General features: G+C 42.2%; 1 protein-coding gene across 2 annotated transcripts in view; it reads left to right on the top strand.

Moving 5' to 3' along the window:
* SLC44A4 (solute carrier family 44 member 4) overlaps positions 1-15,569 on the top strand; it is a 78,986-nt gene that overhangs the window by 40,378 nt on the left and 23,039 nt on the right. For both annotated transcript variants that reach the window (XM_070737687.1, XM_070737688.1), the window contains 7 exons: positions 1-99; positions 1,859-2,002; positions 4,872-4,932; positions 7,226-7,331; positions 10,536-10,619; positions 12,781-12,893; positions 15,152-15,274. The exon at positions 1-99 is cut by the window's left edge and continues 1 nt beyond it. In XM_070737687.1, coding sequence (XP_070593788.1) covers positions 1-99; positions 1,859-2,002; positions 4,872-4,932; positions 7,226-7,331; positions 10,536-10,619; positions 12,781-12,893; positions 15,152-15,274 — 730 coding nt within the window. The remainder of the gene's footprint in view (positions 100-1,858; positions 2,003-4,871; positions 4,933-7,225; positions 7,332-10,535; positions 10,620-12,780; positions 12,894-15,151; positions 15,275-15,569) is intronic.

Here is a 15,569-nt window from a genome sequence, read left to right as displayed (position 1 = left end):
GGCAAACCTTACCTTCTCTACTTCAACCTCATGAGGTGTGTAGTGGAAACGAATCCACTGGCAATAGCAATGAAAGGCTTGCAATGCCCAACCCCACAGGTAAGATCGTTCCTGCTGTGTGTGTGAGTGTGTGTGTGTGTGTAGAATATGGTTCAGATAGTCCCTGTTATCGATTGCAACTTGGTTGTTAAGCAAAGCAATCCCTATGTGAAATTATAACTGTACTTATTTCAACTTTGCTTTATTGACCTGAGGAAGTCATAAGCACAACTATTGGTCGTAAGGTTACTTTTTCATTACCTTTGTAATTGCAAACAGTCACTAAACAAGGCAGTCGCTACAGGAGGACAATGTGCATATCTGCTTTTGTGCATGTCTTGTAGACCTTTCAGGCCTCCCAAACTTCTTTTTCATAATTTTAACATTTAGAGAATATTTTTAATGACAAAACGATACACAGGGTCATCCTTGACTTACAACAGTTTGTTTAATGACTGTTCAAAGTTATGACGACCCTGAAAAAAGTGGCTTATGACCGTTTTTCACACTTACAACTGTTGCAGCATCCCCTAGTCACGTGATCAAAATTCAGACTTTTGGGCAAGTGACTCACACTTATGACGGTTGCAGTGTCCCAGGGAATGTGATCCTCTTCTGCGACCTTCTGACAAGCAAGCCAGATTCACTTAACAACCATGTCACTAATTTAACAACTGCAGTGATTCACTTAGCGACCGTGGCGAAGGGTGTAAAACAGGGCAAAATGAACAACAAATGTCTCACTTAGCAACAGAATCCTTGGCGGCCAATTGTGGTAGTAACTCGAGGACTACCTGTATTAATGTCTAATATGTATGTACAGCTTACGGCCACAAACTCCTGTTGTTAAGTGGGACATTTATTAAGTGAAATTTTGTTCTCTGGCTATCCATTCCTACTCCCACACCATTCAAAGGGTGTTCATCCCAAATTGTAGGGATGTCAGAGTTCAAGAAGCTTCTTGGATGAGAAGCAAAATGTCTTCAAAGGGGGAAAAAACCACAAGAAAGTCCAGTTGCCTCCTGAAAAACCACTTTTGGAAGAAAATGACCTAGATCAGAGGTCTCCAACCTTGGCAACTTTATGAGGTGTGGACTTCAATTCCCAGAATTCCTTAGCCGGCCATGCTGGGAGTTGAAGTCCACAAGTAGTGATGAGCCAACCCAACGGTGTTCGGGTTCAGCAAGTTCAGACGAACTTCACGCAAAGTTCGGCCGAACCCGAACGGTCCGTGGCACCAAAGCTCCACCCCCAGAATCCCATCGTTTTTTATTTTAACAGATTTTTTATTTTTATTTATTTTTATTTTTACGAAAAAGGACGCCGCAGTGGTGCCGCAAGCAAAGAAAGGTCCTTTCACGTAAATTTTTTTTAAAAAAATTACGTGAAAAGACCTCCCTTTGCTTACAGTGCCGCTGCGACGTCCTTTTTTGTAAAAATAAATTATTATTTTTTTACATGAAAAGACCTCCCTTTGAAGGAGCTGGGGAATCCCTCCCACGAAGAGATTCCGGGGGCGGAGCTTTGACGTCACGTATACCGGTAGGTTGCTAAGGACACCAAGGTGATCACTTCCTAGAATTCTTTATTGGCCAAGTGTGATTGGACACACCAGGAATTTATCTTGGTGCATATACTCTCAGTGTACATAAAAGAAAATATACATTTGACAAGAATCATGAGGTACAACACTAATTCTTCTATAAATCTGTATCAGCAGCTTCTGGGGCAGTTTGAATGTCCCGAGTTGACATAGGATGGAAGAGAAACAATTGCAGATGGTTTTACAAACTGATTCCCTGTACTCCTTCCTTTTCAGATTTGTGTCTCCCAATGCCCCAGCAGATTTTGGCCGGTGCCTCCAACTGATATACTTCCTGTAAGTGTCTTAAAAAAGAAACCATCTGAGATATGGAACCAGACAATGTGCCAACCTAGCATTGATGTGGAAACCACAAGCTTGGTAAGTTGCCTTTGGATGGTCCTAATCTTTCTGTCAAGATCCCAAATAGCATCCGAAATTAAATCCAAGCCACAGCATTCCTCATAGTTCCAATTTATTAGCAGAGCCACGTTAGCACATCTGGGAGAAAGCCGAATCTGAAATCCGGGGGGGGTGGGGGGTGGGTTTCTCCACCCATTTTAAAGTTCATTCCCTTATTTCCACACCCAGAAGTTTGTCGTGTTGACCAGCCTCCTTCATGCGACATCTTTCCCCCAGGCTCCTTATAATTTATGTTTGGTATGTATGTGTTGTCTGGTTTTAATATGATAGGGTTTTAGTTATTTCTTTTAATATTAGGTTTGTGCCACTATAATATTGTTTTTACCATTGTTGTGAGCCGCCCCGAGCCTTCGGAGAGGGGCGTTATACAAATCTAATAAATTGAATTGAATTGAATTGAATGTCAGTTACTCTCATCAACTTCCGGGCAGGTTTCAAACAAAGGATGACCTTGATAATCTAGAAATAATTTGTTATGGCTACATTTCTACTTCCCTCATGCAGCAGCCCTTCCCAAATTCCCACAGCATGAATACAGTCTAATGCTCTGCTGGCTGGGGAATTCTGGGAGTTGAAGTCCACACATCTTCCAGCGGCCAAGGCTGAGAAACACTGGTCTAATGCATAATGTGTGGCAGGCCAATGTCTCCAAATCAAATGATGCCTTTGGCATGACACGTTCCTTCTTTGCCTTCCCTGTAATCTTGAAGGGTGTTTCAAGTTTCCTGGGATATTCAGTGGGGCCTTCTCTCAAAGGTGTTTTTTATTTCTTTCCCAAAAGGCAACTGCACTGTTTTTTTCTCCCATGAATGAATGAATGAATGAATCACACACACACACATTGGCAACCTTCAGTCTCGAAAGACTATGGCCTCATGCTCTGGAAAGAGTTCCTAAAACAGCATCTAGTGTGGCTAAAATGGCCAATCCGAGAGTGGCAATCTCTTCCATATTGAGGACAGATCCATTCGGTCCCCTGCCCGGCACCCAGATTTCACTGAATGATCAGAGGTCAAGGTTTCCCAGCTCTTAATGTCCATGTTGGTGCTTATTGCTTGTGTGTGTGTGTGTGTGTGTATGTGTGTGTGTAGGGCTTTGTTTGCCCTAGCACAAAGCCAAAAGCACCAGCCTGAAGATGACAAGTGGGACCTTGTCGAAACATTGAAAGGAATCTCTGAAACTTACACAGGAAGAAACCCGAATATGCCAAGACCTTCATACCTGTACCTATGAAAATCTACAAAAACATATACATACAGACAGACAGACGACACCAAACTGGCGGGGGTAGCCAATACTGTACCCTAGAAGACAGGCTCAAATTACAGAAAGACCTAGACAGACTAACACAGTGGGCCCACGCCAACAAAATGATGTTTAACATCGACAAGAGCAAAGTCCTTCACCTAGGCAGAAAAAACCCTGGACACACGTACAACCTGGGAGAAACCCCTCTTAGCAGTAGCGACTGCGAAAGAAACCTCAGAGTCTTAGTGGACAATCAACTAAACATGAGCCAACAATGTGCAGCAGCAGCTAAAAAAAGCCAACACAATCCTAAGCTGCATCAACAGGGGAATAAACTCCAAGGCCAGGGAAGTCTTAATACCACTCTACTACGCCCTGGTCCGACCAAACCTGGAGTCCTGTATTCAGTTCTGGTCACCACACTTCAAAAGAGACATTGAAACTCTGGAGAAGGTGCAAAAAAGAGCAACCAAGATGATTAAGGGATTGGAAACCAAGAGTTACGAAGAGAGACTGAGGGAACTGGGCATGGATAGCCTAGAGGAAAGGAGGGCCAGAGCGGACATGATAGCAGTCTACAAGTATACGAGGGGATGTCACAGAGAGGAGGGGATCACTTTATTCTTCAGGGCACCAGAGGGCCGGACGAGGAACAACAGCTGGAAGCTGACCAAGGAGAGATTCAATATGGAGATAAGGAGGAACTTCCTGATGGTCAGAGCGATCAACCAATGGAACAACCTACCAGCGGACGTTGTAAACTCCAAAACTCTGGACATTTTTAAGAGAAGATTGAACTGCCACTTGACTGGTGTACTATAGGGTTCCTGCTTGGGCAGGGGGTTGAACTCGATGGCTAGGATGGCACCATTTCGGCCTTTTTCTGGCCTCATCAGCTATCCACACCCTTCCTTACTGGGATTTGATCTGGCAGCCTCTGCCTTGTAAGGCAGAGAGTTAGCAGTTGACCCACCAGACCTTGATCCCTCCAGCTCTGTACCATATAGATAGATAGATAGATAGATAGATAGATAGATAGATAGATAGATAGATAGATAGATAGAGAGATAGAGATAGAGATAGATAGATAGAGAGATAGAGATAGAGATAGAGATAGAGATAGAGATAGAGATAGAGATAGAGATAGATAGATATATACATACACACACACACACACATACAGATATATAAATATACACACATATTTATATTTATATTTATATTATTTATATTATTTATATTATTTATATTATTTATATTATTTATATTATTTATATTATTTATATTATTTATATTATTTATATTATTTATATTATTTATATTATTTATATTATTTATATTATTTATATTATTTATATTATTTATATTATTTATATTTATATTTATATTTATATTTATATTTTCTTCTGCAAATCTTGGAGTCATTTTGAGAATAGTAAAATCTCCCATTTTCCCCTTAATGATTCTTGTCTCTTTGCAGTATTCCTGGCACTTAAATCCCAAGAATTCCCCCATTAGGGGTTCTTCTATTATCTGAATGCAACATTGCTATGAGATTATCTTGCTTTTTTTCTCCCAGACTGTGTCAGAAATCATCGACCAGCAACTTTGTCTTCAATTCACCATCCCAACCCAGCCAAGTAAGTGTACATTCTGCAAAGGACAAAAAAAAAAAGACACTTGAGCTATGGCATTACTATAATGACAGAAAGCAAAAAAAAGATCTTAGAACAGAGATGTCAGGTTTTCAAACTTTGGCTATACTGATAGTCCTTTGACTTACAACAGTTCATTTTGTGACCATTTGAAGTTACAAGGACACTGAATATAGTGAGTTATGACAATTTTTCACACTTACGACCCTTGCAGCATCCTTGTGGTCAGGTGATTTATATTCAGATGTTTGATAGAGGACTTATACTTACGACAGTTGCAGAGTTCAACTTTCAGAATTCCTTAATCAACATGATACTTTGCACCACCTGTGGTTTGTTAATGGAATAATAGAATCTTCAATTATTTATTTATTAATTATTTATTAATTTGATTTCTATGTTGGCCAGGGAATTCTGCAAATTGAAATCTACCAGTTTTAAAATTGTAAAAGTTGAGAAACATTGGTACAAAAACAGTTTTTAGGCCAAAGCATTTCCAGTGTCGGGGGGGGGGGGGACGACGACAGGAAATTGGAAAATAAACCATAGGAGAATTATTGGTGCTAAAGAAGGAAAACAAATTTATTTATTTATATATTTTTATTTATAATTGGACTTATATGCCACCCCTCTCCATGGACTCAGGGTGGCTCACAACATTTTGATAAAAAGATACAATTTTAAAACATTTCTAAGCCCATTAATAATATAGTTAATTTAAAAATTATCTTTAAAAAACTAAACATTTAAAATCAAACTGTCACATACATACTATCACATCAGGTACATTCATTGGGCAGAGGCTGGGGGTCTAATGACCCCAAACCTGATGACATAAGTGCATTTTCAAATTCTCATGGAAGGCAAGGAGAGTGGGGGCTGTGCGAATCTCTGGGGGGAGTTGATTCCAGCAAATGAATGCATTTGCTCCCAAATGTGTTTTAATCATTTGTCCTCTCCCCCTGCTATTCAATATCTACATGAAACCGCTGGGTGAGATCATCCAAGGGCATGGGGTGAGGTATCATCAGTACGCCGATGATACCCAGTTGTACATCTCTACCCCATGTCCAGTCAACGAAGCAGTGGAAGTGATGTGCCAGTGCCTGGAGGCTGTTAGGGTCTGGATGGGTGTCAACAGACTCAAACTGAACCCTGATAAGACGGAGTGGCTGTGGGTTTTGCCTCCCAGGGACAATTCCATCTATCCGTCCATAACCCTGGGGGAGGAAATTATTGACCCCCTCAGAGAGGGTCCGCAACTTAGGCGTCCTCCTCGATCCACAGCTTACATTAGAGAATGTAATGCTCTCTACATGGGGCTACCTCTGAAGAATGTTCGGAAACTTCAGATCGTGCAGAATGCAGCTGCGAGAGCAATCATGGGCTTCCCAAGGTATGCCCTTGTTACATCAACACTCCGCAGTCTGCATTGGTTGCCGATCAGTTTCCGGTCACAATTCAAAGTGTTGGTTATGACCTATAAAGCCCTTCATGGCACCGGACCAGAATATCTCCAGGACCGCCTTCTGCCGCACGAATCCCAGCGAGTTGGCCTTCTCCGGGTCCCGTCGACTAAGCAGTGTCGTTTGACGGGACCCAGGGGAAGAGTCTTCTCTGTGGTGGCCCTGACCCTCTGGAACCAACTTCCCCCGGAGATTAGAATTGCCCCCACCCTCCTTGCCTTTCGTAAACTCCTCAAAACCCACCTCTGCTGTCAGGCATGGGGGAATTGAGACATCTCCCCCAGGCCTATATAGTTTATGCATGGTATATTTGTTTGTATGTTTTGCTTTTTAAATAAGTTTTTTTTAGAGATTTTAAATATTAGATTTGTTATACATTCTTTTTATCATTGCTGTAAGCCGCCCCGAGTCTACGGAGAGGGGCAGCATACAAATCTAATAAATAATAATAATAATAATAATAATAATAATAATAATAATAATAATAATAATAATATAATTTTGATTAAAAGATACAATTTTAAAACATTTCTAAGCCCATTAATAATATAATTAATTTAAAAATTATCTTTAAAAAACTAAACATTTAAAATCAAACTGTCACATACATATTCTCATGGAAGGCAAGGAGAATGGAGCAGGCAGTGCGAATCTCTGGGGGGAGTTGATTCCAGCAAATGAATGCATTTGCTCCCAAATGTGTTTTAATCATTTGTAATTCACCCTAAGGTGACTTTGCAGAAAGGAATAGTTCTTGTCAATGGTCTTTCCAGAATGACCCCTAATTTATATCCCTCCCCCTTTATTTACAGTTCTTAATCGTTGCTTGCCTTCTTTTAACCTCTCTGATGTTGGAAGCTTTAGTGTGGGGACAATGTCAGCGAATGAAACCGTGGGATACATCAGAAACGGCACAGAGTAAGTTTTTTTATATATATATATAGTTAGAAACAGGCAGGGGTCCCAACTTACCTCATGCGCACACAGCTCTGGGTGACCGGTGGGTACGCAGGAGCACCCAGCAGACGGGGGCATGCGTCGGAGCGAGTTTTGGCTTCTGCACATGTGCAGGAAGCAAATCTCGTGAGAAGACAGGTGGGCATGTGTGATGTCTGCAAAAAAATCGCTGAAAATCACCGAAATCTCACACAAAAGCTTCCTATAGCACAGTGATTTTCAACCTTTTTTGAGCCGCGGCACATTTTTTACATTTACAAAACCCTGGGGCACATTGAGCGGGGGGGGGGGGGGGCTAAAAAAGTTTGGACAAAAAAATTCTCTCTCTCTCTCTTCCTCCCCTTCACTCTATTTCTTTCTGCCTCCCTCTTTCTCTCCCTTCCTTCCTCTCTTTTTTGCTCTCTTTCTCTCTCCCTCCCTCCCTCTATGTCTTTCTCTCTCTCTCCTTCCCTCCCTCTCTTTCTCCCTCTCTCTTTCTTTCTTTCTCTCTCTTTCTCTCTCTCTCTCTCTCTCTTTCTCTCTCTCTTTCTTTCTCTTGTTTTCTCTCTCTCTTGCTTTCTTTCTCTCTCTCCCTTGCTTTCTTTCTCTCTTGCTTTCTCTCTCTCTTGCTTGCTTTCTTTCTCTCTTGCTTTCTCTCTCCCTTGCTTTCTTTCTCTCTGAGCTTCGCGGCACACCTGACCATGTCTCGCGGCACACTAGTGTGCCACGGCACACTGGTTGAAAAACACTGCTCTAGCAAATCAAATATTGCTCTGATGCACACATGTGCACGCCAATACTGATTTGAAATCTTCAAGACCTTTCTCCGGGCAAATGTCTTACAGTCAGTGGCAATTTAACTCTCTCCCAGATCTGGTTTTCAAAATCCAACCGGATTAAGAAAACACAGAGATCTACAGGGTGCGTCCCAAAAGTAATGCAATTTTTAAAAAAGTAATTTATTGAACAGATTTGCACAAACACTTAAAATTCTTCAAAGTACTGTCCTTGGGCCTCTACACATTTTTTTCCATCGACTCTGCCATGACCGGTACGCACCCTGGAAGGCGTCTTCAGGAATCTCTCGCAAGGTCTTCATCACGGCTGATTGGATCTCTTCTATGGACGAAAAACGGGTTCCTTTCAGGAATGGGAACAAAAAGAAGTCTGCTGGGGCGACATCAGGACTATGGGGGGGGGCAGCGTTGGCACCTGGTCTTTGGCCAGGAACTTGCGGACTCGTCGCGCGTTGTGGCAAGGTGCGTTTTTCAGCCATAGAAGAGATCCAATGAGCCGTGATGAAGACCTTGCGAGAGGTCCCCGAAGACGCCTTCCAGGGCGCATACCAGTCATGGCAGAGTCACTGGAAAAAATGTGTAGAGGCCCAAGGACAGTACTTTGAAGAATTTTAAGTGCAAATCTGTTCAATAAATTACTTTAAAAAATAATTGCATTATTTTTATGGTTCTAGTCTGTCTTTTATCATAGAGTTATCTCCATCGGTGAAAACTCGCCCTTGTCTTGGTTGTTTGATGCTTTATGGGGGTCTATGTGATCCAAGAAACTTGCTGGCCTTACCAGAATGATTTAATTTCATTTGATTTTTAGGATGCCCCAATCTCTAAATTTGTATTGTACGGCTTGACACCATGTGTCTGAGCTGGCCATGGAAAAAAACAACACAAGGCAATATATAGCAAACTCCCTGTTTCCAACACAAGAGAATATATGAAGAACGGCTGCAGGAACTGGGCATGGCTAGTTTAATGGAAAGAAGGACTGGGGTGACATGATAGCAGTGTTCCAGTATCTCAGGGGTTGCCACACAGAAGAAGGAGTCAACCTATTCGCCAAAGCACCTGGAGGTATAACAAGAAGCAATGGATGGAAATTAAACAAGGAAAGAAGTAACTTAGAACTAAGGAGAAATTTCCTGACAGTCAGAACATTTAATCAGTGGAACGGCTTGCCTCCAGAAGTTGTGAATGCCCCAACACTGGAAGTTTTTAAGCAGATGTTGGATAAACTTCTGTCTGAAGTAGTGTAGGGTTTCCTGCCTAAGCAGGGGGTTGGGCTAGAAGATCTCTAAGGTCCCTTCCAACTCCGTTATTATTATTATATGTAACTCAGGGTTGAACTGTAGGGTCAACTAGGAAACATTATCAGTGCTATTGAGTGCAGGAGTTTGCTCCCTGTTTATATACAGTAGCTTGCTTTGCCAGGGTTGGTGGGTATGATTTCACACAAATCAGCCATCAATAGATATATAGAGGTACTAAATCACATTTACACACCATTCAAAAGAGGCATTAAAACGCTAAGAAGGAAAGAAGAATATCTCATATTCAGCAGTGAACACTCAGATAAGCAGGGATTAACACCAGGCAAACAATCGAGTAGAAGACAATACAGTACTCTAATCAAGGAACTGTCAAAGAGAAAACAACATTCTCACCAATGGTGGTAGGGCAACTTATTTTATATTGAACAGGAAGCAAACCCCACATTAGGTAACAAAATGTCTTCAAGGTAAAAACCAGGCTCAGCACTGAGAACTCCACAAATTTTGTGTACTTACATAAGGATGGAAGTACTGCTGGATAGTGATGGGCGAACCGAACTCGCACAATTCGGGTCCGTACTGAATTTTGCGGTGTTTGGTATGCCGAACAGAACCCGAAATGTTTTGAAACTTCGGGCAAAGTTTGGGATCGCGTTCGGCGTTCGGAGCTTTGACGTCACTGGCAGGTTGCTAAGGACGCCAAGGTGATCACTTCCTGGATTCCATGGAATCCAGGAAGTGATCACCTTGGCGTCCTTAGCAACCTGCTGGTATACGTGACGTCAAAGCTCTGCCCCCGGAATCTCTTCATGGGATTCCCCATTTGGGTTCGGGTTCGGCTGAATTTTGCATAAAGTTCGTCTGAACTTGCCGAACCCGAACACCGTTGGGTTCGCCCATCACTACTGCTGGAATTTATAGTTGCAAAAATAGGGGATTACTGCACCTTAAACTGTCCAGCAGTAAATAATCAATGCCACAATTCCTGCGGCTGAATAGAGACCGGTTATATAGATCTAACAAACTGTTGGCATACTTTTGCAATGGAATGGAAGGGAGGACATCAAAGTACAATGTTTTTCAGTATGGATTCTCTTCTTCAGTTTGGCTTCTTGTTTTTATAGACAGCTTCTAAGTTCTCTCAACGTGAAGGATATCAGTGTGAAGATATTTGAGGATTTTACACGGTCGTGGGTATGGATTCTCGTGTGAGTACTTCTTCCCACAATAGGAAATTGTCCATGGATGGGGAAATCCAGAGGGCTTTGTGTATATTCTGTTCTATTGTGTTTGTTATGTTATGGGGCACCTCCCTACATTTCTACTACTAATTATTATTTTCTGTAACAATTCTTATTGTCAGAATTGGAAAGACAAAGTCACTGTATTTTGATCACACAAAAGAGCTTGTTCCTTATTGGCTTAGATGACTAGGTACCCAAAAATATTCTGCTACCATTTTCCTTTCCCAAAGTGATGCCCTGTTTCCCCTCAAAATAATACATCCCCTGATAATAAGACCAACCAGGCATTTAACGTCATGGCAATAAGGCCAAGCATTTATTTCAGGGTTTTAAAAAATATAAGACGGGGTCTTATTTTCAGGGAAATGCAATAGTTTTGCCAGATTCTCAGTGTCCAGTGAGGTCCCACAGAGTTGGTCTCCTTAGGGTCCCGTCAATCAAACAACGTCGGCTGGTAGGGCCTAGGGGAAGAGCCTTCTCTGTGGAGGCCCCGGACCTCTGGAATCAGTTCCCCCCCGGAGATTTGCACTGCCTCCACCCACCTTGCCTTCCAAAAGAGTTTAAAAATGCATCTTTGCCTCCAGGCCTGGGGACATTAGATCTTCCCCCTGACCAACGAATGTCTTTAATGTGATTTATTGAGTGAATGTAAATGAATGTTTTAAAGTTAGAATTTTTAAGGATTTTTAAGAATATTAATTGGATAAACTGTATTGTTATGTCTTTTATATATGCTGTGAGCCACCCCGAGTCCTCGGAAAGTGGCGGCATACAAATCCAATTAAATTAAACTAAAATATGATGGCTGTTCTATCTTTAGATTAAAGGCATTATTCACTAAAACAGGGGTCCCCAACATTGGCAAATTTATACCATGGGGACTTCAACTCCCAGAATTCCTCAGCCAGGCTCTAAGAGTCCTGCTCTAAGTTCCAGAATGGATGTAGCTGAGGACACAATATCTCAGTCGAAAGTTGGTTGAAAGACAAGGGATGCATCTCTAATTGATGTATTAAAGGTGCTGAAAACTCTTCAGTACAAAATATAGTTTTTGTTTCTCATTTCTTTAAGACGGGAGGATTAGCTCTAAAGTTGTCGGGCATTTCGTGAGCCATAACGTAATTAAGAAAATCCTTCAGATTTGGGGGTTTTTTTAAAAAAAAAATCTTTATTAGTTATTTACATTAATAAAACCAAAAATGACATTGGAAAAAAAGCATACATACATACAAACAAGACAAAATAAAGCATAATGCTTTATACATTAAGTAACTTTTGGTTTTTTTAATCTTTCTGCTCAGGAAAAGAGTTTGAGGAGGGACTAGACAGGGAGATTAGAGTTTACAAGCAGAACAGGTGACGAAGAAAGTCACTCCATCCCTCATCATCTCGAGGCTCGATTACTGTAATGCTCTCTACATGGGGCTACCTTTGAAAAGTGTTCGGAAACTTCAGGTCGTGCAGAATGCAGCTGCGAGAGCAATCATGGGCTTTCCCAAATATGCCCATGTTACACCAACACTCCGCAGTCTGCATTGGTTGCCGATCAGTTTCCGGTCACAATTCAAAGTGTTGGTTATGACCTATAAAGCCCTTCATGGCACCGGACCAGATTATCTCAGGGACCGCCTTCTGCTGCACGAATCCCAGGGACCAGTTAAGTCCCACAGAGTGGGTCTTCTCCGGGTCCCGTCAACTAAACAATGTCGCTTGGCGGGACCCAGGGGAAAAGCCTTCTCTGGGGCAGCCCTGGCCCTCTGGAACCAACTCCCCCCAGAGATTAGAATTGCCCCTGCCCTCCTTGCCTTTCGTAAGCTTCTTAAAACCCACCTCTGCTGCCAGGCATGGGGGAACTGAGATACTCTTTCCCCCTAGGCCTTTACAATTTTATGCATGGTATGTCTGTATGTATGTTTGGTTTTATGATAAGGGTTTTTAACTGTTTTAATATTGGATTGTTTCTATGCTGTTTTTATTACTGTTGTTAGCCACCCTGAGTCTACGGAGAGGGGCAGCATACAAATCCAATAAATAAATAAATAAATAAATGAATGAATGAATGAATAAACAAACAAACAAACCAAACAATCCCATCCTTTTCTCTTTCATGCTGTTCTCTTTCCAGAGGCCTTCTGATTGCCATGTTACTGAGCCTTATTTTCCTGCTGCTGCTGAGGTTCATTGCTGGTGTCCTGGTATGGGTTCTTATTGTGGGACTAGTAGGCATCATGGCATACGGTGAGTAACATGAGACCAAAGACCTTGATCTACTGCGCCAAACTGATGAATGGGCTAAGGGTGCCACCACAAGAAATAGAAGTGGACAATGGTTTGGGGAACCTTTTTTAACCAGTCAGGTCCCATCATGTCAATCATTTGGTAAATGGGCAAGGCCGCTTTAGTAATGTGAATTGGCTGACTGATTTATTATATATGGGATTTTAATTATTCGATTTGTTGTTGTGTTGCTTTTGTATCCTGTAAGCCGCCCTGAGTCTTCAGAGAAGGGCGGCATACAAATCTAATAAATAATTATTATTATTAATAATAATTTATTACATTTCTATGTCGCCCCTCTCCGAAGACTCAGAGCAGCTCACAACAAACAATATACAGTGTACAAATCCAATGCTTAAAAAATAGTTTGAAAAAAACCCTTATAATAAAAAGCAATCATACAACCCAAACAAACCATACATAAACCATAATAACTGAGGGGTATATATCAATTTATTTTATTTATTTATTTATTTATTATTTAGATTTGTATGCCGCCCATGCTTGGCTACATAGGTGGGTTTTCAGGAGCTTTCGAAAGGCAAGGAGGGTGGGGGCAGTCCTGATCTCCAGGGGGAGTTGATTCCAGAGGGCCGGGGCTGCCACAGAGAAGGCTCTTCCCCTGGGTCCCGCCGGACGGCATTGCTTAATTGACGGGACCCGGAGAAGGCGAACTCTGTGAGACCTAATCGTTCGCTGGAATTTGTGCGGCAGAAGGTGGTCCTGAAGGTATTCTGGTCAGATGCCGTGTAGGGCTTTATAGGTCATAACCAACACTTTGAATTGTGACCGGAAACTGATTGGCAGCCAGTGCAGGCCGGGGAGTGTTGACAAAACATGGGCATATCTAGGAAAGCCCATGATTGCTCTCGGGGCCACATTCTGCACAATCTGAAGTTTCCAAACACTTTTCAAAGGTAGCCCCATGTAGAGAGTGTTGCAGTAGTCGAACCTCGAGGTGATGAGGGCATGAGCGACTGTGAGCAGAGACTCCCTGTCCAAATAGGGCTGCAACTAGTGCACCAGGCAAACCTGGGCAAATGCCCTCCTCGCCACAGCCGAAAGATGGTACTCTAATGTTAGCTGTAGATCCAGGAGGACCCCAACTTGCAGACCCTCTCCAAGGGGGTCAATAATTCCCCCCCTCCAGGATAATGGACGGACAGATGGAATTGTCCCTGGGAGGCAAAACCCACAGCCACTCCATCTTGTCAGGGTTGAGTTTGAGTCTGTTGACACCTATCCAGATCCTAACAGCCTTGAGCATTCTGGGGTTTGCTATGACAGATCTACCAAATATTCCAAATAGGCTCCTCAGTCTATAGATTGGAGGTTTTTTCATCCTTGGCAAATTTAAGATGTATGGACTTCAACTCCCAGAGTTCTCCAGCCAGCCATGCAACTTAATGCAGTTCTGTGTTGCAAAAACTTCAGAAGAGAAGGATTTAGGGGTAGTGATTTTTGACCGTCTCAAAATGGGAAAACAGTGCGGTCAGGCAGTAGGGAAAGCAAGAAGAATGCTTTGCTGCATAGCTAGAGATATAACAAGCAGGAAGAGGAAGATTGTGATCCTGCTGTATAGAGAGCTGGTGAGACCTCATTTGGAATACTGTGTTCAGTTCCGGAGACTTTACAAAAAAAAAAGATTGATAAAATTGAACGGGTCCAAAGATACAGGAAATAGTCTAAGGGCAGACTAGATGGACCATGAGGTCTTTTTCTGCCGTCAATCTTCTATGTTTCTATGTTTCTTAAAGTTGCCAAGGTTGAGAAACACTGTTATGGATAGGAAGAACTTCCTTTCTGTCCAAATCTTGAAAAACTTTTAAAGATTTAAAGCATGGCTGGCTGAGGAATTCTGGGAGTTGAAGTCCACAAGTCTTCTCAAATTTTCAAGTTTGGAGAGCCCTGCGACTCTCCAGATGTTAACGAATTCAGACCTTGCACCCTTATCCCTTTTGGCCAGCAGTGAGTGATGCGCCGGGACTTGTAATTTGGCAACATCTGGAGTGCCATAACTTAACAATCACCAAGATATGGTGTCCTGGGGCCATCCTGTATGCACATCGCACCACTAGTCGGTTGCTATAGTAAAAAAGGTTGAAATGGGGAAAGAACTCTTCTGAAACAAGATGACGGAGGGAAGGAAATAAGATTTGAATAATGTTCTTGTTTAGTTTTTTTTCCCAACCAGTCTTTTTTGTTTTGTGTTGTTTCAGGAATTTACCACTGTTATACAGAGTATGATACCCTCAAAAAGCAGGGAGCCACTATACAGACCATTGGATTTACCACCAATTGGAGTGCTTATGGCAGTGTGAAGGAGACTTGGCTGGTAGCCTGTAAGTCATGGCAGAGGATTGAACTTCTTTTGGCACAGATACATGCCCTGTTGTGGGTCTTGGGAAGGTGTGGGAGCAGGACAAGGGCAGGAGCATCTGATCGGAAGCAAAGAAGGGGCTGCGTTTCCATGTAGTTCTTCCCACTCCCCGTAGGCTTTGCTTAAACTTCATCCTTTTTTCGATGTTCATTTCTCCTTAGCTCTCACTCCCTTTACCCAGTTCTTACCGAAATACCATTATTCCTCAGCTTACGACTACAACTGGAACACAAGAGTTTCATTTAGGAAGCAAAACA

Source organism: Erythrolamprus reginae, chromosome 2 (genome assembly GCF_031021105.1).
Source record: "Erythrolamprus reginae isolate rEryReg1 chromosome 2, rEryReg1.hap1, whole genome shotgun sequence".
Taxonomy (NCBI): Eukaryota; Metazoa; Chordata; class Lepidosauria; order Squamata; family Dipsadidae; genus Erythrolamprus; species Erythrolamprus reginae.
This window is presented reverse-complemented; position numbering and strand designations above follow the sequence as displayed.